This window comes from Acanthopagrus latus, chromosome 4, assembly GCF_904848185.1.
Source record: "Acanthopagrus latus isolate v.2019 chromosome 4, fAcaLat1.1, whole genome shotgun sequence".
Classification (NCBI taxonomy): Eukaryota; Metazoa; Chordata; class Actinopteri; order Spariformes; family Sparidae; genus Acanthopagrus; species Acanthopagrus latus.
The window spans coordinates 17,988,913-18,009,637 of record NC_051042.1 but is presented as its reverse complement, the minus strand read 5'-3'; the positions used below and the strand labels follow the sequence as shown (position 1 = coordinate 18,009,637).

The 20,725-nt window shown below is 40.8% G+C and overlaps 4 protein-coding genes across 5 annotated transcripts in view; 2 read left to right on the top strand and 2 right to left on the bottom strand.

Annotated features, from left to right (window-relative positions):
• The window catches only part of cdh16 (cadherin 16, KSP-cadherin), a 28,995-nt gene extending 26,244 nt beyond the window's left edge, over nt 1-2,751 (bottom strand). Inside the window, exons 1-3 of the mRNA XM_037096586.1 lie at nt 2,519-2,751; nt 1,702-1,752; nt 1,510-1,608 (exon numbers count right to left, since the gene is read on the bottom strand). Coding sequence (XP_036952481.1) covers nt 1,510-1,608; nt 1,702-1,752; nt 2,519-2,710 — 342 coding nt within the window. The 5' untranslated portion in view covers nt 2,711-2,751. The remainder of the gene's footprint in view (nt 1-1,509; nt 1,609-1,701; nt 1,753-2,518) is intronic.
• A 44-nt stretch (nt 2,752-2,795) lies between these two features.
• On the bottom strand, nt 2,796-6,008 carry rrad (Ras-related associated with diabetes). The gene is made up of 5 exons (XM_037096587.1): nt 5,848-6,008; nt 5,162-5,552; nt 4,401-4,474; nt 4,084-4,288; nt 2,796-3,795 (listed from the first exon to the last, which is right to left on the bottom strand). Exons 2-5 carry the CDS (start codon nt 5,532-5,534, stop codon nt 3,518-3,520), a joined length of 930 nt encoding a protein of 309 aa, XP_036952482.1. The 5' UTR covers nt 5,535-5,552; nt 5,848-6,008; the 3' UTR covers nt 2,796-3,517.
• A 3,230-nt stretch (nt 6,009-9,238) lies between these two features.
• On the top strand, nt 9,239-13,348 carry LOC119018789 (ATP synthase F(0) complex subunit C3, mitochondrial-like). 2 transcript variants are annotated; one of them, XM_037096753.1, is made up of 5 exons: nt 9,239-9,359; nt 9,653-9,755; nt 11,288-11,359; nt 12,315-12,514; nt 12,959-13,348. In XM_037096753.1, the coding sequence occupies exons 2-5, from the start codon at nt 9,717-9,719 to the stop codon at nt 13,071-13,073; spliced, it is 426 nt and encodes a 141-aa protein (XP_036952648.1). In that variant the 5' UTR covers nt 9,239-9,359; nt 9,653-9,716; the 3' UTR covers nt 13,074-13,348. The 2 variants fall into 2 exon arrangements, with proteins under 2 accessions (XP_036952648.1, XP_036952649.1); XM_037096754.1 differs by lacking the exon at nt 9,239-9,359 and adding an exon at nt 9,366-9,514.
• Nucleotides 13,349-14,097: 749 nt separating this feature from the next.
• nsun3 (NOP2/Sun RNA methyltransferase 3) lies at nt 14,098-19,304 on the top strand. The gene is made up of 6 exons (XM_037095815.1): nt 14,098-14,412; nt 15,407-15,510; nt 15,599-16,101; nt 16,461-16,615; nt 17,664-17,785; nt 18,072-19,304. Exons 1-6 carry the CDS (start codon nt 14,221-14,223, stop codon nt 18,397-18,399), a joined length of 1,404 nt encoding a protein of 467 aa, XP_036951710.1. The 5' UTR covers nt 14,098-14,220; the 3' UTR covers nt 18,400-19,304.
• Nucleotides 19,305-20,725: the final 1,421 nt, after the last annotated feature.

The following is a 20,725-nucleotide window of genomic DNA, read 5'->3' as shown; positions in this document are numbered from 1 at the left end:
GAGGTTTGCGAGATAGATCACTCAAAGAGCTTGACAAGTGCGGTCCTCTCTGATGAGCAGATATTCATGAAGAGCTTTTACCTTGAACAAATCTGGAGCGATAATTACGCCCCCTCTATTCACAACACAAAGTGGGGTTATTATCCAACTTGTCCATTCTGGCCATTAACAGGCGGTTTGAAGAGTGTTAATGGTGCTCATTTCAACACAGAGACTGAAAATATGGCCGTGTGTCATGCAAGATGTGCTGACGTCACAATATGACCAATTAAAGTGCCAGATACTCATGCTGCTGCACCCAGAGGACATCTGAGTGGCGTGAATGAATACAACAGCCCGCCTGCCACCCAGTTCGACTGAATGCAGTGGCTGATGCATAAAAAGCCTTGTGAACACTCCAATTATAGTCTGCAGATGACGCCAGCACATTCATACATCTTCCACCTTAAGTGAAAACTGGAGAGGGGATAAAAACAGGCTGATTATCTACCTTTCTTTCTGCCTATAGAGCAATTATGGTCTTTTTCTACACATTCCTTAAAGACAAACAGGTTCAAGAGGAGATGTTTTTATGTACCAGGTTTAATCTTTGAGAAATGTATTAAGTCAGTGGTGAGAACTCAGTGGACTTGGCATTGAATTTTAATGTGGAACATATCAGATTTTAGTCAGCAGTTTCTGATGCTTTTTTGTCGCAGAGTTGCTGCCAACCAGTGATGGATTGTAACTAAGCACATTTACTTAAACACTGTCCTTTAGTAACCAACCATTTTGAGGGACACTACTCAAGTATTTCCATACTCTGTTACGTTATGCTTCCAATCCGATATTTTGAAGGTAAATATTGTACTTTTTACTCAGGATATTTAGCTGACAACTTTAGTTACCAGCTAACCCCTAAACCTTTTCAGAATTCATACGGTATTCGAATAAATGTTTTGCTTTTTGTTAACAGGACACTGACTACCTCAGAATTACAAAGTAAAGAAGAGTATTAAAAGTTGTATGAATTAAAAAGTTTTAATAACTTCAAAGTAAAAGTCTCTACAGTATTTACTTACATTAAATATGTATGTGTAAATATGTGTTTTATAAACATATATACTTGAGTTAATTTAATGTCAGATACTTTAAGACCTTTACACAGGTACTATTCACATGCTGTACCTTTCAAAAGTTGACTTTACTTTAAAAGAGTCAGGAAACTGATTACCTCAGAATTATCAAGTGCTGAGCTAAAAAGTTTTGTCAACTTTAAATTAATAGTTTTATCGTACTTCACCATTTTAAGGTAATCGGCTTCCTCAGTTTCTCTTTAGTTAAGTCATTTTGTCGGATCCTACAGTGTATTTCCGACTTTCACTTTTGCTGAAGTAATATACGTACATGCTCTCAGGTCATATTTGGAAAAACAGTGCAGGATTATAAGAATTACACATCCAATTTCTTCTTTACTGAGCACAAGAAGAACATTCATTTGGTAAATTGAAGTAAGCTGAAGCGCCTTACCTTGGCGAGATACCATGGGAAAATGCCGTTGTAGTTTTCAGGGACACCAATTAAAACATCTGCCCCAGAGCATGGTGCAAACGTGTAAGGTATCACCAACTGTAGTGAGACATTAAGTGTGTGTCAGTGGCATTTGTTCATGCTGTTCATAAACTTAGCTTAGCAGTTTAAAAGAAAAGGACAACGTCTTACAAGGAGAGCTGTGATGAGCATTGGTGTATCGCCTCTGTCAGCCATGAGGTCCTGTAGATGTGGCACATTCACACCATGTTAAACCACATGGCCTCTGCCCAACAGTCAACACAATATCTGTCTCGTTACTGATTCACCACATTTCAGGTTTTTATACAACACGCGTTTCACAGTTTTTACTTGTCGGAGTTTAAATGCATAACCACCAACAAAGCCATTTAAAGCAACATCACTGCAGTCTAGTAGCACAAAAGGTAAAACCTCTGAGATGGATTGAAGTTATATGGAAAGACTATGAAGTTGTGGACAAGGAACACAAACTCAGAATTCAATACATACTCAAGAAATATTAAATGTTTCTGTAACTGAATAGACAAGCTGATTTCAGAGGAAAATAAGGTCCCCAGAAAGCAGTTTGAAGCTAAAACTGTGGCAGGGTCCGCCACATATAAACAAAGTAAAACAGTATGAAATTGTGTTGTCCTTTAAGGTCAGTTTGTTCATTCCGTTTATTCAGTCATGAAAACGCAGGCTTCTTCCCCAAAGCTGCATAGTGCTCCTTTAATGTTTGTCAAGTATCTTTAAGATGCAGCTGCTTGTTTGGCCAAATCCCAAATCACAGCCTATCAGTAACATAATTGCTGTATAAACTCCTTAAAAACGATTTAAGCCTCTAAACCACACAAAAAAACTTTGCATCAAAACAGTTGCTCAACAAATGCCGTTGATGCCTATTATAAAAGATGGCAAAAAAAAAAAAAAAAAAGCGTTGCGAGTCAAGTAGCAAAACCAATTCAAAGAACGTTCTGTGTCTTACCTCGGCCAAATGGTGTGTGTGCTCCCTCCGAGAGCCGTGAGAGGAGTTTAAATTGGGTGGAAAAATTGCGTACTTGTACTCCTCCGGTGGATTAATGGTTAACACCTTCAGATAAACATGCCTAACTACCTTGTTTCCTTCCTGTACAAAACCAATGGCCGGCAAGGTTCCATTCCACTGATACGATCGCATGAATATTCACGGGGAAGTAAATAAAACACCTCCTTTGTGTTCAGCTGAACACTTTGCTTCGGAGAGAAAGACAGAGAAGGTTTTATGATTTGACTTTTTGCATTTTATTCTTTTTTTTTTTATTAAAAAAAAAGGAAATCAACGTAAACAAAGAATTTCCAAATGATGTCAAAGGTTCACAAGAATAATATAACTTATTGCTTTACTCATACATTCACAACCTGAATTCAATGTCATGGAACAACATAGAATAACAGAAGGTTTTTCTCTTATCTTTGTCCTCAGTAACTTGGCCGAAGCACGAACCTGCGTACCGCGTTTCAAGTAAATATGAGTCCAGATGACCTAGAACTGTGATCCTGTATCTTTTAGGATAATGAGATGTATGTTACATTTAGCATCGTTCAATATATACACCGATCCCCTCCAGCAAGGGAGCGTCACATTAACCCAACAACAAGGCAATCTTCGCAACTCATTAGACAGAACAAGCCTTTGTGGATTTTTCATACATACTGATCATATTATGACAGCAACATGTTTAAGGCAAACAAACGAAAAGAAAAGAAAAATGAAACAGAATAAATGCTCGCAAAGCTTCATGCAGGTTATCACCAATATTGTGATGATGATATCATTGTCATTAATCGAGTCCCTTCTTTGCTTTTGGTTGGTGTCTGAAAAATAAAAATATATATCTGTACAGCTCTATTAGTCCTTTAGGGTTAGTGTTAAAACACACACAGCGTCTGGTCTTCAGAGGCCAAAGAGAGAAAAAAAGTGTCCGTCTGTCCCGCCTGGTCCTCCTCAGAGAACTGTGAGGTCGTGGCAGGACTTTGACTTCTGCCTGAAAGCCATCTTCTTGTTCTTGCGTGCGACCATGCGGCCCAGGAACCGCTTGGCCTTCTTGCCGATGCTCTCCCTGCGCCTGCAGTTGGCCATGCGCCGCGCGTTCTCCTCCTTGCTGTCTTTCCTCAGGCGGATCTGTCTGACGATGCCTTCGAAGAGGTCCTGCACGTTGTGGTGAAGGGACGCGGACGTCTCGATGAACTTGCAGTCGAAGACCACAGCACAGGCACTTCCCTCTGCAGAGAAGGAACAGGTGGGGGGAGGACATTTAGTGCATTAAGAAGACACTGAGGTAGAAACTACAATCAACTCTGGCAGGTAGCTTTAGTTTTGCAGTAGTGCCTGAACCAGAGTTGAGTGAGAAAGGTGGCCTGACCTCACCAATGACAGTTAAGCTCAATCACTTCTGGCAAATTTGATCATGAAAAGCCTCAAGAGCAGCTTTGAATGTTGAATATGATATTTAAGGTAAAAGAGAAAAAAAAAAAGAAGGGGGGGGGGGGGTGTTAATCAAACCGACTCACCGTCTACAGACACCTCTCTGGACCGCACCAGGTCACTCTTATTGCCCACAAGGATTATGGGAATGTTCTCTGACTGTCTGGCCCGGCGCAGTTGAATCCGCAGCTCCGACGCCTTCTCGAAGCTCGATTTGTCCGTCACTGAGTAAACGATGATGTAAGCGTCTCCCATCCTCATGCACTGCTCCTTTAGCCACTGGCTGTTATCCTTCAGGAGCAAGAAACAGAAACCGAGATTAGCGTCACACGGCTGATCCCATCTTAATGCGATATCGACGAATCGATGCAAATGGACAAAACATTAATAAAATATAACTCACCTGTTCCCAGATGTCGTACAGCAGGATGGATGCCTCTTCTTCGTCCACAACGATAGATCTGTCATAAGTGTTTCCTGAGGGGAGAGAAAAAAGAGATATCGTGTTACACACTGACAAGAAAGGAGCAGTCGTGTTTGTTTTTGTCAGTGTGTGTTCCTGCTTTTCTTCGCACTGTTTTTTAGCGCTTTTTTTTTTTCCTTCTCCATCTTTCGAAGCAGAAAGTTGATCACAGCCTGTGATCAAGCCATCGCCGGCCTTTTTTTTGGATTGTCTGACAGCTGTACTGCTGAGGGCAGAGCTGGTGCCTCGCTGCAGATGGAAATAGCAATAATCAATGCGTCTACAGCCCTGCATACAGAAATAAATGTACCTCTATTCTGTCAGCTGAACTTTTTGACTGTCCTCACAGTGGAACATAATTCTGAATTTATGAGTTCATCAAAACAGAAATCCACATTGTCATTATTCTTGAATGTGTTTTCATGCTCGAGTTTCTGGTCCCAAAAGTTTTGATGCTCTATAATTCATTCATTTAATCTTGTGTCTCCAACCATGGTAATAGGTCATGTGCACTGTGTTTGGACTGAATTAAATGAACCCTTGACAGTCCTAATTATCACGTGTATCTTCTCAGACATCTTGAGTCTGTGTGTGTGTGTGTGTGTGTGTGTGTGTGTGTGTGTGTGTGTGTGTGTGTGTGTGTGTGTGTAGGGGGGTGGGTGGGTGGGGGCTGGTGACTCATCCCCAGCATCACCACTCACCTGCTTCGTCGCAGTCGTGACCAGCATCCTCAACTCCCCCGAAGACGCGCGCCAGGCTGGACTTGCCGACTCCGTGCTCCCCGAGGAGAACCACCTTGTACACCTGGGACTCGGCCTCGCTGCCCGTGGAGATGACGGAGTCGGAGGAGTCCGACGCGCAGCTGCCTCGGTGCTGCTCGCTCGGGGAGTAGGACGTGCAGCGCAGGAGGTTGGAGAGCTCGTCCGTCTGTCCCGTCTGGGGCATCGTGGCGCGCAGGTCCCGGTCGTCCACGGGCATGCTCCTCCGGTGCAGGTTGGGCAGATTCATGGGGAAAGGCATGCTGCCTCTCCTCTTGTCCATGTTCCGCAATTTGTCACCCTTGTTCAGAGTCATTGTGCTTGTACCGAGGAGCTGTGGGGTAGATGTGACATGCGTAAATGCGCGCTCTCATTCACTCACAATTCAAAAGGCTTTACAAGCACAGTTTATTATTAATAATAATAATAATAATAATAATAATAATAATAATAATAATCTGTCAAAGGATGCAGTGGAAGATGATGATATATTTTAACGTCATGCAGTTAAGTTTAAAACATCTGGTTTCTGAAATCTCATCCTGACCACACGTTTATCCAACTGGCCTCACAAAGGCGCGAATAAAACCGAAAGCCAAACATTTCCAAACGTTATCAAAGACACTTACTCGGTGCTGGCAATAAAAATCCAACGAAGGCAATCCAATAATCCTTGGTGTGAAGAGTTGTTGGAGCCGAAAAACGCGGTCTCGCTTGAGTCTGGTTGACAGTCGCTGCTCGGCCTATTTATATGAGACCGGGAGTGACGTCGGCAGGGATTCGCCCCAGAACATCACGTCGCCGCTTAATATAGTGGTGCGTAACGGTAACATCATACAGAGGAGGGGGTCTGTGACTGGAAGAGCTGAGGAATCTCCCTTCCGCCTCGCCAAATGGAGAGCTTACCTCTGAAGGGGGGGGGGCGGCCGGGGATGAATCCTTGAAGAGGGGAAGCCCACTCAAAGCTGCCCGGAGGGCCATAAATATTTGATATTCATTTACGGAGATAAATTTAGAGATAGTGAAAGCATATCCACATGATGCAAGACGTTAAGGCGTGTTAGGGCACCGCGTAGATGGATGCTTTTATGGACATGTGATCGCTTGTCTTGGTTAAATTGATCATCAGTATCTTTATTTATTTATGTATTTTGTATTTTGTATTTATATTTTGCTTCAATGCAAGGTGGAGGCTTCAATTATGCAACAACGTGAGATTTTAATGTAAGGGAGCCGGAGTCTGGATAATAGACAAGGGTATTTATGTTATTGATCCCGTCGTCTGTGGCGTTCAAATTATTATTATTATAATTGTTTTATTTTGTTTTATTTTTTGTGCAATTGTGCCAAAGAGAGTCTAAATCTGGCGGGGAAAATGCTGAAAAATGAGCAGATAAAAATTCTACACACGGTGACATTCATTCCTCATGCATCCCTCGCCTCCTCCTCCTCCTCCTCCTCCTCCTCCTCCTCACCCACCTCCTCACTGTCTGACAGATGAAAAGCCTGCTACCACCAAACCAGAATTTACTGCTTTTTGCAGCTGTAGTTCCCCTCAGCAGACAGGCTTGACCTCCGCACATGCAACATCGCGGTTGTTGTTTCTGATCCATGATTTCAATACTACAAAATTGAACTGAAACGTTAATACAGCCAAATGTCGTTACGCCACCCTGGTGGAGCTCAGAGGGCTTCGTGTCAGTTTCCTTTTGTTTCACTGCAGCGTGTGATTTTATGTTTATTCTTGCATAAATGACATTTTTTTTTTCTCGCACACACTGTGGTCAGCCTACATCACGATGTGCTGTTCTCAGGCACAGTTTCATCCTCGTGTATGTCAGAGACTCTGGTCGGTATGTTGCTGCCCCCTTGTGGCGTCACACTTCACATTACAGTTGTACCTTTTGAACCCACTGCTTTCACTGTGCGTGTCTAATATCTCAGAGTATTTTGTGCTTCGTCCAGGCGTTGAAAACGTGAAAATAATAACATTAAAACAGCAAAAAATATATCATGATATTGATCAAGACACTGGACATATTTATTTATCTAAATCTGCTTATCACAATTAATATTTATCGTTTTTCTCCCAAGTCAACTACCCATAGTTCACTTAATATTGATTTTGTCCTGTTGTGAAAATCAGAGAGAAAAAAAAGATTTCTATGTTTAGAGATGATAAATATTTTCTGTTTTCTGTCATATTCAACCTACTTGGATCAAGTAAACATAGAGCAGATGTATCCCATATCTCTGACGTGTGTGTGTGTAATTAAATTTTTATCCAGTGTTTGAAAAAGCTTCTACATGCCGTTCTTCGATGTGGGTTCAGTACAACTTGTAGTAATGCCTTGTAAATATTATATTACACACTGCATGACAACTGTGATCATACATTTCCAGTCAAACATTAGATCATATTCTAGTCAAACATCACTTGATTTCCCCACAGATCATAAATGTTTAAAGGGGACTTTCTGTGGCAGGAAATAGAAATAGCCTGTGTCCCCGTTGTACTCCCATGACTGTGTGACTACCATCATCAAATCTGCCAATGACACGGTGGTGGTGGGCCTGATGATCTCTGAAGTGACTCACCTGAGAACTGGTAGCCAAGACAACATTCTGATTTGGATGTCAGCAGGACGAGCTGATAGTGGAATAAGAGGGAGAAGAACCACCAGGCCCTGGTATAGACGAGTATCTATCTAATGTGGGCCAAGTTTCATGTGAGCATCAGAGGTGGTGGAAAGATTTGTATCTTTAATACACTGCAGAATCTGCATTGCTGTTGTTGTCTTTGGTGTTTCATTTGTACAATAACATAAAACATCTCAGTGGTACATATACACAGCCATTCTACCTCACTTAACCAGAGTAGCTAAGAGCTATTTCATTCACAGCTGATAATGTTCACATTCAGTTAGAGCAGAGTGTAACTAAAGGGAAATGACCTAATGAACATGATGAATACAATGTAGTGGGAATACTGTAGATTATGAAATGTGACAAGTACTGGGTTTCTGAGGATGATGGTTAAATAGATGTTTAGGAGTTTAAAAATATCTGATGATGATATATATGTATATAGAATTTTTTTGTTTTTGAATATTTTTAAACACAAAACATAAACAACAATCTTGAGATAGATCTCTCAGATTTTCAACATTTTCTTTTATTTTGACCACATTTTGTCAGTGCTCTCTGACACTGTGTCAAGGATCTCAAATTTACTGTAAAACCTAGTTTTGTGTTTCTGTACTGCAATTTCATATTACTCATCGGCCAATACAAACATTGAGTTGTCTTTGTTTGTAATCCTAAGTTTCCTGCTTTTGCTTGACTGTCAAAGCAACTTGTAAACTGTTTTTAAAGGTGCAGTATAAATAAAGTTATTATTTTATTATCATTATAATATTACTCAAGCGTATTTCTGAGGCACCTTTACTTAATATTAGTATTTCCATTTTCGGCTACTTTATACTTCCATTTCAATACATTTTGCGTGCAAATATTGTACTTTTACTCCACCAAGTTTTATCAGCAATGAGATTGAATGAGAAGAAAAACACTGATTCTGACAATCAGAAAAAAATGCTGCATCGTAGTAAATATTTACTGTATGAAAACAAATCTACATCTTTACTTTTCCTTATACTTTGACTTAAGGCTACATGTATTGACAAAAGTATGTTTGATACATTTAAGAACGGATACATTAAGACCTCTCCTGAAGCACTATTTCTAAACGATATATTTTACTTTAAGTCAAGTATGACTTGAGTGCCTAGACAAAGAGAAAAAAAATAGTTAAATGTTCCTAATAACTCTGGCTGCTGACTGTCTGTATAAATTAAATACATTTGGTGAATCTTTCATTTGTAGCAGTGTAGTGGATTCATTAATAGCTGAGGGTGTCAGCATTACAACCATTTGTCCAAACTGTCTCTAGAGGATTGTGAATAACATGCGTATTTTTGTGTAGAGCACCATTTGAAAATACTGTGCTTACTGTCCGAGTATGAGGGTTCACCCGCTGGGAGCAGACGCAGCGCCCCCACCAGGACACCGGAAGTCAACCATCTAACGTCACACTGCGCATGCGCTGATCCCTCGCGTCTTCGACCTCTACTACAAACCGGTGAGTGCTAACATCGTCTGTCTCAAACTGCGTCTGAATTTAATATTTAACTGTCACACTTCTGTGTAACTCTGTATCTTTGTAGCTCTGGTGACCACATCGCGCTGCACAGCTCCTCATCTTTTCCAGCTAGCTTGTTTTAGCGTCTTTGCTCGGTGTGTAGCTAATTTTGACCTTACTTGTGTGTGTCCACTTAACTTTGCACACTCTGTGCTTTCTTGTTTAGCCAGGTGGTAACACAGCCAGCTAACTGTTATTGTTTATTGTTGTGTTTCTTCTATGCTTTTCTCCAGACGGTACGCGCCGAATCAACGCCAGCTCCTTTGGTTGACCTGACCACCACCACGTCCCTTCGTGATGTATGCCTGTGCTAAGTTCGTCTCCACGCCCTCTCTGGTGAGTCTGCATGGATGAATGTAGGAGACTGTTACATGTGTTTTGACGCTGAGCTGAGTGATAGTTTGCAAAAAGAGCTGCCAGTCTGTGTTCAGGACGAACAGCTAGCATGCTAACAGAGGCAGTCTTTGACCCTCTGCCAAAGTCAGCCTGTGTTCACACCTGCAAGGACGTCCTAGCTTTGAACATGATCAGGGCAAAACTCAGCCGTACCATTTGTATCCCCATGTAAAACAGTTTGTACCCCTTTTGAAAAGTTAAATATCTAATTTGAACTCATATGATGTCATAGTGAAGCAGCCATATTTAAAGGGTAACTCCACACATTTCCACATTAAAATGTGTACTGCATATTTGATCATGGTAATAATAATACTTTAATTTGTAAAGCACCTTTCAGGGTACCCAAGGACAAGTAGTAGTGGTAGAGGTAGTATAAAGCCTTTTGTGGTTCTGGATAAAGCTCTATGTAATCTGATGAATTGCCTCCAGAGATATCACTCAGGGTTTAATTTACAGTGTGAATGAAGCCACAGGGTTTTAAAAAGGAAGATGGTTGTATGGAATTTGATAATTTGTTTTCAAGCTCCCCAAAATGAGTCCAACAGTGTTTTAGAAGCATAAAGTTTACGGCAATGAACTGTGTTTTCTAACCTAGCAACTACATTACCCACAATGCAATTTAATCACTGAGCACATCATTGGAGGCATTTTATCGGACTATCGTCCTCTGGAACCACAAATGGCTTTAGAGAGGGCTGTGCTATATGGCCTTAAAATAACATCAAGACATTTTTTTTAGGGTATGTATGACACACAGTATATATTTGAATAATTTGAAACCTCAAAATGTCTCCAAATCCTCAAAAGCGCTTTATAAATGTTAGGCCAGCAAAATAAAATTGAATCACAGAAGTATTTTTGACCAAATACTTTGTTATAATATTGTGACAATATTGTAGGTTTGATATTGGCACTTTAACAAATATCATCATATTTATATTATGACATTTTTGATAAAATCCTCATTCATGAGAATATAATGACTTAAGTGGGTAAAGGCAAGTAGTAGAACAGTGTGGTAAATTAAAAAACAACATAATCACTTTACTGTATTACAGCCTCTAAAACCAGAAAAACACTTATGGTATATCATGGTAATATCACATTAATGATACAGTATCTCTTTATTGCCCAGCTTTAACCTCACACCACTTTATTCACACATGCAGTGTTACTCCAAGACCTGTAAAGGAAGTTTAATGAGTAAAATTGATGGAGTTACCCTTTAGGTTACATAAATGAATACATCTATATAACCTGTTGGTGTGGTAGCTAATAGTTTACAGTATTAACACCGAGTCAAATGCCATTGTTTGTTTAAACCTCCTTTTAGACCTGCTTTTAGCGGTCTTGAGCAGGGTTGAGGATTTGATAATAAGCAAATGTAAAGACAGACAGATTTCAGTGTGAATCCTTAACCATCTCATCAGAGCTGGACTGTGTCACTAACTGTCTTTCCTTTTTGACAGGTCCGTGCTGGATCTCGGGCTCTGTACAGACCACTCTCTGCAGCAGTAGTCTCAGATGCCAGGAAAGCAGATGTAAGTATCCGTCTGACTGATGCATATAACTGATTTATCGCCTCTGATTGTTCACAGAGGATAGGCACTCTGAAGCTATCAGAGATCCATTAATCCACTCTGTTTTTCTCATTCCCTTGTTTATCACACACACAGAGTGACTAGACAAAAAATCTGAATACATTTTAATGCAGGATCATTTAGCATCAATTTGTTGATGTTATTTTAACCATAGATTATATAGCACTGCAGAAACAAGGCTTTGCATTTTAAAATTGTTGAATGTAGCTACCAACATGGTTACTAAATTCCACAATAGGAGTTTTCACATCTCCAGCAAGTACAAAAACAAACTGTTAGGGTGATTGGATAGTAATAGAAGTTTAAATGTAGCATGCTTTACATTAAAGGTTTCCTATTGAGAGTACTAGTGGATGGTTGCAATTTGTCAGCAGAGGCAATGCTGACATTTGCATCAACTTCAGCTTGTCTCACATCTGTTCTTTGTGGCTAACATTAGCTGAACGTCACCACTGCAGGGCCTTTTCTGTGTCAGTGTGTGAAGTTTTCTTTAAACCTGCACTAATGCTCTCGAGTTTTTAAAGAACCTTAATCAAGTACAGGTTTATTATTCCAGATAGTTGTATAGAGCAGGCCTGACCTGCATGTGTAAAGATGAAACCGCAACAGCTAATGAGGTAACTGACACTGAGTAGAGGCACTTGCAAAGCACTGAAGCAAATACAAAAAAAACACTAAATGCAACTTTTAATCTCAATTATTGCCAAACTCGTCATTCTTATAGACTGTAGACCAAAATGGGTGTTTTAAGAAGACCACCATGTGCTTTACATAGAATACAGGATATTACTATAAGTTTGAGGGAAAAAATCTTCGTAAATTCCATATATGGCAGAATTTGTTGATCCTTTACTGTTGGGTTTCGTTGTAACCTTGTTTAATTTTTGTATTTCAGACTGCTTCCCTCCTGGCACCACAGAGTATCGCAGCCTCCCAGCAGCAGGTGGCACTGCGGTCGTTCCAAACCAGCGCTGTAAGCCGTGACATCGACACCGCTGCTAAGTTTATTGGCGCTGGAGCTGCCACTGTGGGAGTGGCTGGATCTGGGGCTGGAATTGGAACAGTGTTCGGTAGCCTCATTATCGGATATGCCAGGTAAATTATGCACATCTTGTCATTTCAGGATGTTTTTCAATATCCTCCAAGAATGAATATTGCATGGGACAGCCAAAACTGTCAGAGAGAATGACTTTCTGTTTTATTAGTTGGACAGACTTGTTTTTACACGATATATAAATAATTGGCTTTTAGATATTCTACCTCGTTCGTTAGTTTTTTGTTATTGTAATAGCAATAACCATTACCTAACATGTTAATGATATATTTGGTTTTAAAAAATATATAAAGAATTATTCAGCACTTTCAAGTGCAGTCTTGTGTTTTCCAGTTATTGATAGTTATTTGAGTCATGTATGAATTCTGTTAAAGGAAGGACCTTGACAGATAATGTGGTTGTTTGCTCTCTTAAATGTCTAGCAGTTGTGCTTTGAACACTTTGTACCTCCAACCTGTCTCAGCTACGTCTGTCTCTCTCAACAGGAACCCCTCTCTGAAGCAGCAGCTGTTCTCTTATGCCATCCTGGGCTTCGCTCTGTCTGAAGCTATGGGTCTCTTCTGTTTGATGGTTGCATTCCTTATCCTGTTTGCCATGTAAAGCAGTTAGGCACCTGCTGTAAAGGGATGCATCACATTGTTAACAGGAATTAGCAGTTTGAGACACCCTTGAATGGTACAACGATTTCAGCTTAGCGTGGTGCTCGTTCTTGTTCATTGGTGTCTCTTAGAAGATTGTGAACCCGCTGATGTATCAAACTCTGGCAAAACAGAAATCATGTGAAATGGTTTTGCTGTTATATTGTATATTTAATCAAATGTTTTTGTTAACAAACATACAACCAATTACAGAAGTAAAATGTGAAATTAATCTTGTGTCTTTGTGTTTGTAAATGCTGATGGCGTTCTCTACATTTGGGTTTTTTCTGTGTTGATTTGTTTGTTTCATTATGTCAGTGGCACAATGTGTTTCTCTTGAAATGATGATAACATTAGGCAAAATATAGAAAAATGTAGGTTGAGCATACCCAATTTATTTATTGCATCCTTCATGCATCACAGCTCAATTGACTCCAAACTATTGTCAAAAATGTTAATCTGTGTCAAACTCTGGATTAAAATTAGCCACTGACCACATCAATTTGTTAATTACTCCACAATTTACACAGCAAGTTACACTCTGTATACCTATAAATAAATTATATAGAAAAATGTATGTGAATACATAAATTAGTAAATAATACATTTACAACTGTATATTGGTTAACATTGTTTGTACAAATTAATGCATTAACATTCATATATTTTGATTGTTTTTATTTATGTTGAGTAACATTAAACTACATAGTTATTCCTTTAAGCGTTTTATTATACAAATCTATTTTTATTAAGTATTAAGTTAAATGATTGAGTTATTTTCTTCTTTTCTTTTTGCGACTACCTGCCAATGCCACTGAGAGGATCTTGCTGTCTCTCCACAAACAAGGAATTTGAACCTGGTAAATGTTGCTGTCAATGTTCTGGGAATAGTACAATAACCATTCAGTCTACAAGACAAATTATAATGAATGATATCCAAATATTAACGCCGCGATTAAAGACAATGAATCAGACGTTTGTCTGGTGGAACTAAAGGCACACGGTCAGAGTTTAGGGAGGACGGATTTGAGAGACGTACACGTCCCTCAGCTTCATGCAAGAAAAACTCAACAGTTATAATATGAAATATATCCTCGGACATGTAGGTCATGCGGTATTACAGAGAACTAAATGTCTTAAACATGTTAGTGCATCAGCGCCACAGTCTAACGAGGGGAATAAAACTAAAAACTAAAAAGCTGACGCCGACTCCTCTGTGGAGGCTGCGGTCGTGTAACTGTCACACAGGACCAGAGGATGTTTCACACCTCAGCGAGCAAAATGGATCCTCAAATAAGCAGGTAAACATTTGTGGGAGGCTGTTGGAGGGAAGCATTGCTTGTGTATTGTCTTTTCTGTGGTTTCGAAAGCAGTTGACTGGTTTATTTATCAGCCGCTCCTCCTGTAAAATGACACAGTCCACATCGAGTTTAGTTGTTCACTGGGTTTAGTTTAATGTAGTGAAGTTAATCCTCCACGTTTCAACACTCTGTTGTTGGTTTCTCAGACGAACCCTAGGACTCACTGTTTGGGTTGAATATTAGCTCGATGAATCCTCAGAAGTACAGACCATTTTGGCATTTTTTTTTCCCTCGCCACTGGTCGCAAAACAGCTACTTATTTGCCCACTAGATCGGGTGTTAGGGTCACTTAAGGGTCACCTTACTTGTTTTTTACTTGATGAATTGATTAAGAAGAATTTAGATAGCATAGTGAAGCTAACACTATCCGATATAGCAGCAGATGTCTGAGTGTGGCCGCTCAAAAACACACACAGGTGAAATATTCAGTCCTCCTAAACAGTGGGGCATTTAATCTGAATTGGTTTATGGAGCTGCTGCAGCCATTAAACCTCCATAACATACCAAATAAAAATCTAATCAATTTGATTTATATAGCCCCAAACCACAATCACATTGCCTCAGTGGGCTTTACAATCTGTACAGAGAACAACATCCTCTGTCCTTAGACCCTTGATTTCAGAGGAAAAAAACAGAAAAGTGGGAGGGACAGACATGCAGTAGATGTCACATGTCCCTACAGGATGGATTTTACTCTCCATATCCACCAGGGGTAGTGAGTGTACAAGACATCATCATAATGTTCAGCAGGTGACACTTAAGTCTTGTTTCTGTTTTATTTGAATTGGACTTGCAGATTTGAATCGGCAAATGCACTTGTAAAACTAACCAAAGTGCTGTCATTTAATTGAAGCATGCCACATAATGTCTAGCGTCTCTAGGACTGACAGTATGATAGACAACGTTTTTTTAATCTCCGTTTGTTCCATAACAGGTGACCAAAAGGCACACAAAGAGAAGATCGTCATGTCAACCAGTACTGGATCGATTCGACCAGCAGTACAGTCAGGAACTTGGAGACTTGTGGCCGTCAGCAAGGTATAATTTTTGTCAGAAATAATTACTGCAGCTCACACCTGGAAAGCGGTTGTACCCTTGTTTCATTGGGATTGCTTTTTCCTTGCAGAGCTGTGCTCCTGGACCCCCCTTCTTGGCAGCATGGGGTCATGCTCAACCGCTTCAGCGCTGTGTCAGAAATCACCCAGACTCTTTGGTCACAGGGCTTTTCAACACTGCTGCCACGATCAGACGTGTCCACGTTGCCCTGTGGTGGCCGCTCGCCAGTCGCAAATTCAAAACAGCAAGGGGGAAAAGACTCTTTGTCCAAGTGGCCCCCTAATGAGTGCAATCTCCAACCTGACACCACCTCTCATGCGCTGGGTCAGGCTCTTGAATCAGAGCCTTCACTCAGTTTAGCCCGTCCTTCATTACAATGCTACATCCACCCACGTCCTCTGCGGTTTCCCTCTCAGGCCCACAGGCCTGGCCAGCTGAAGCAGTACTACCTCCTGAACGCAGCGTCCCTGCTTCCAGTGCTGGCCCTGCGAGTCAGAGACGGGGAGAAGGTTTTGGATCTTTGCTCTGCTCCTGGGGGCAAAGCCTTAGCCATAATGCAGGCTGCCAACCCAGGTAAAACAAGTGCTTTAAATGGACTTTCCAAACTTTTTAATGATTTATTTGTATCGCGCAAAGAGGTATATGATTGTGGATTTTGTGCAGTTTTAAAAGGCAGTAGATGATAGAGATATGCTTATACAATTGAAATGAAACGTGAAATGTTGTAATATTATTGGCTATACTTAATACGAAATTATCCCAAATGAATATATTTTTGGGGATATAGCTTTTCACAAAAAACATCTTGTTGTTAATATTAGAAGCATACTTTGAATGTAAGTTGCTGCTGAATCTAATATTTCAGTCTGCTCTGAAAAGCCTATTTGCATTAAAAATGCTAATTAGTAATGCTGCCCTGTCTTGTTTCTCAGCGCTTCTCTGCTGCAATGAACCAGACCCACACAGACGGGACTGGCTAGCCAAAACGCTGGAGTCTTTTCTGCCTCACTCACTAAACAGCAGGGTGATTGTGTCTCCGCAGGACGGACGGTCTTTTGGGCAAAGTGAAGCGGGGACGTACGACAAGGTGCAGAGAGTCGTGTCTGTCGCAGCATGTGTATGAATTCTACCGCAGTGTCTGAACAAACTGAGTTGTCACACTTCTTTTTCAAAGCCATGTTTCGAAATGAATGAGAAGAGCAAGCCTTTGAACAAAAGCTAATAATAAGAAAATAATCAAAATGGGAGCCAAGAAGCGACAGAGACATGGCAGGAAGGAATCAAAGTGACTGATAATGGAGCAAAAAAAAGGAGGAGGGCATAGAGTGAAAATGTTTAGAGAAAAAAGTGTGAACAGACGGAGAAGTCATACTTCATTGACTATTTAAATGTTGCCACTTCAAGTTTGCTCTTCTTCTTCAACCCCTGATGTTCATCACTGCATTAACTAAGGACAATACAAGATTCTATTGTGGATCTCGTTAAAAAGACTCAATGAGTTGATCATTTTGGGTTTTCAATATTGGAATAATCGAGAAAATAGCGAATATCCTCACATGAATGCCTTGAAAAAGCTGTCTGGCTCACTGATGTAGGCTTCATGCAAAGTACTGCAAATCCTGTCTAAGCCTGTCGCCACGGCTGAAGACACAGCTCGAACATCAGCACCGTTTATTTATCCTTTATTTGTGCAGGGCAAACTTATGATTAAAGATTATTTGTTTGTGTGCAGTGTTGAAGCGATTCCAGTATGTTTTAGTGCAGATTTATTTTTTATTTTTTTTGATGAATATTGTGAATCGCAATTATGTTTGACAGAATTGTCATGACATGAAATTTTCAGATATGGATTCAGATTTGTGTTTACTCTTGACTGCACAAAACCAGTACACAATGATAAACAATCAGAAATGCTCCAAGTTTACGTACCATCTTTGATTTATCAGTCTGCAAAAACAGCATAAGTTCAAGCATGAAGTATTTTGGCAAATATGTCTTTGTGTTATCAACAATGCCTTTGCTTTTAGACTCAGTCAAAACATGATATTCATCCTCCAGGCAGTTATCGTTACATAAAGAGCAAAATCTTATTTATACTTACACTGACTCAGACTGTCTTGCCCTCTCTGTTGCAGGTTTTAGTCGATGCTCCATGTTCTAATGACAGGAGCTGGTTGTATTCTTGCAGCAGCCAGCAGGGGGAACAGAGACTACAGGAGAGGTCCAGGCTGCCTTCGCTTCAGGCTCAGCTGCTTAGGTAAGCCCTGTTCCCGACATGAAGAAATGTCTGCAGTGTCTCCAGACTTTGAAAATGATTCCTCACAAAAGGATACCATTGTCTTTGGTTCACATGGGGGAATTCTAAAATGCTTCCAAGTGTTTTAAATGGCACATGAAATAATGTAAACCCTATGTCAGAACAGGACTTGAATTAATCACAGTAATCTAGCGGGGTAGCAATGATTATCCAGCTTTGCAGCAGTGTTTGAAAGGGTAATTTAAGGCCCTCGTCATGGAGTTAAGTATTTGTCTCCTCCCCACAGGTCTGCACTGTCAGCGGTCCGTCCGGGGGGCGTCGTGGTCTATTCCACTTGCACGCTGTCCAGCTCTGAGAACTACACTGTGGTTGAGACGGTGCTGAATGACTGTCCTGAGGCTGAACCTGAAGACCTGTGGGAAGAGATTGCTGTCCCTTTATCAAACTACTTTGCATTTGGTCCTGCTCACCCTGGTCACAGAGGACAGACACTTCACAAGCCACAGAACGGCAACGTGTCCTCTTACCGACACGCACTTGGCATTTTAGTGGTTCCTGAAGCAGGCAGGACCTGGGGACCCATGTTTTTGTCCCGGATTAGAAGGAGGAAATAGAGTGTATCCTCCTGTGCTGAAAAGATATGAGGATAGAAGTGGCTAAACAGACTTTTGTTACCTGTGGGTTTTTTGGTATTCAAAGAAACTTACGTCACCGGCCAGTCTGCAAACTGGGGAGGTTTTTTAAACCTGCATTCGATATAATGGCCAGCAGGGGATGACCCCACTGATCTAAAGCATACTCTGATTGTATGTAAGGATATAAGAAAGTGACCCTACTTCTCATTTGATTTATTACCTCAGGAAACCGTTCTGTTTCAAATCTTCTTAAAAACAACTTGAAGTCCATTTTGTAATTCATGGTCCCATTTTGAGTAAATCAGAGGTAAGTAGGGTGTGCTTGTTAGGGTGTGGTTACCTTGGAAATTAAAATGTTGCTACCATTGTGATCTCAGTCAGATCCAATCAGGATATCCTCTCCACCCTCTCATCCAAGTATGATCATTCATCCCAGTTGCCAGAATAAATCTTAGCCAAGTAAGTTTCTGCAAAACCACAAACTGCGGTTGGCTGCTTGGCAACCCTGTGGAGTTGTAATAACTAGACTAACTATCATTAGGTAGCCAGAAACATAAATCTAGATGAATGATACTTTTGCTCTTTTACTGTTAGATCCCAAACAAGCAGCTGTTTGCTCACAAGTTCACCATTTCCGTTTAAAAGCTGCTTTTCAGTTTTGTGTTCATAACTTTTTTCTGCTGCCCGGTAATTATTTGTTTAATTGCTTTCTTTCACTTCTGCAACTGACCCTCTTTTGATTTATTGTATTATTTATGTTTTTATGACAACTGTGGAAACCACTGACACTGCAGATGTACAGTCGTATCGACTGATTCTTTTAAATGCTGCACATTAATAAAACTGCGTCCATGTCGTATAACAAAATTGATAATACTATAAGACAGCAGTTTTCTGTAAGATCGTAAAATTTAAAATGCATTCACAATTTATCTGCTAGGAATGGATGCTTGTGGTGAGAGCTTTATTTCGGTTTGTGCGAGTTTTCCTTTCTAAACACTCTTTGAGAGGTAGTTAGAGAGTGAGATGACATTATAAGACTTGGCACTGCAGGCGCTCACATTCAGAATCTCCATCATCCGGGCCTGAGGCCAGTAAATCAGGTTGCACTCATTAAATTTGGATGACCTCTTGACTTAAGCCATCACTGAATTTTTAAAAGCCTCTATCTGAGCACGCAGCATTTATGTGTATTGGCATAAGTATGTGATGTGCCATAACACGGGTGAAATTGTTTGCAGACATGACACACTCAACAGGAGGCTCCTGCTGTATCTGAGACGTTAGTTTAATAACCAGAAAGAGCAGTGACGATATAATTAACACACGGTTTCTCTTTCTTCCTCCCTGAATTGTCTGAATGAAGTCGCGCCGTAAGTCTAAATCCTAACATCTGTCGTCGCAGCACCCCTTCAGTGTGATTGAGACGGCAGTGTCGTCTCTCATAGTGGCTCATTACCTTTGTGGACTGTTCTTGTGTCATGCTTGAGTGAAAAGTCGACTGCTTCATTGTAGCTTTTCATCAGGCTGCGACTGCTCGAAGCAGAAGCCGAAGGGGTTTTTTAAAGGAACTGTAGACAATAACGCACAAGAGTTCACATAATTTTACCTTTTTCGAACATAACAGACAGACAAAGTAGGCTGTTGCGCCGGCAGTTACATGCTGAAACCCTTATATCTTCCCTCCAAAATATATATATACGCCTGGCGGTTCTGAGCCAGACGCTGTCAAGGGCATGATTGTGGAAATAGGAAAGCAACAAGAGCCTCGCACCTGTTTCATCCCACTACTCCGCCATAGACACAAGCATTATTGGGTGCATTTATATGGCTATTTTTATTGGCCGTCCTAGTTTCGCTCCACTTCTGCGTGTCTTTGAAGAAGTGTCTTCGGCCTCTGATACCAGTGCATCATAATTGCCGACGCATCATCAACTTGAAAGCGGCGAGATGCGTAGATGAAGTGGGGCTTCATTGGGGTTAACCATGTTCCTGACCTTTGTGTGAACTCTGGTTTGTTGATGTTCCCCCATATTGCAGTGTTCCCTCAAGGGGAGAATCTCTAAGCAGCTTTTCCTCCACTTCAAAGGGAGAGAATGTAGGCCTGCTTTGCATAATCAGGTGGGGAACAGCTTTTTGCCAGAGAGGCAGGAATTAATTTGTGCCACCGCCAGATGTAATCATTAAAACTCCAGTCATTGACAATAAAGGAGGAGGAGAGGGGGAAATAGAGGAGGAATTGTCGAACAGTGGATGGAATGAGAGAGAAACACAGAGCATACGATGGCCCTGAATGCTGGAGGAA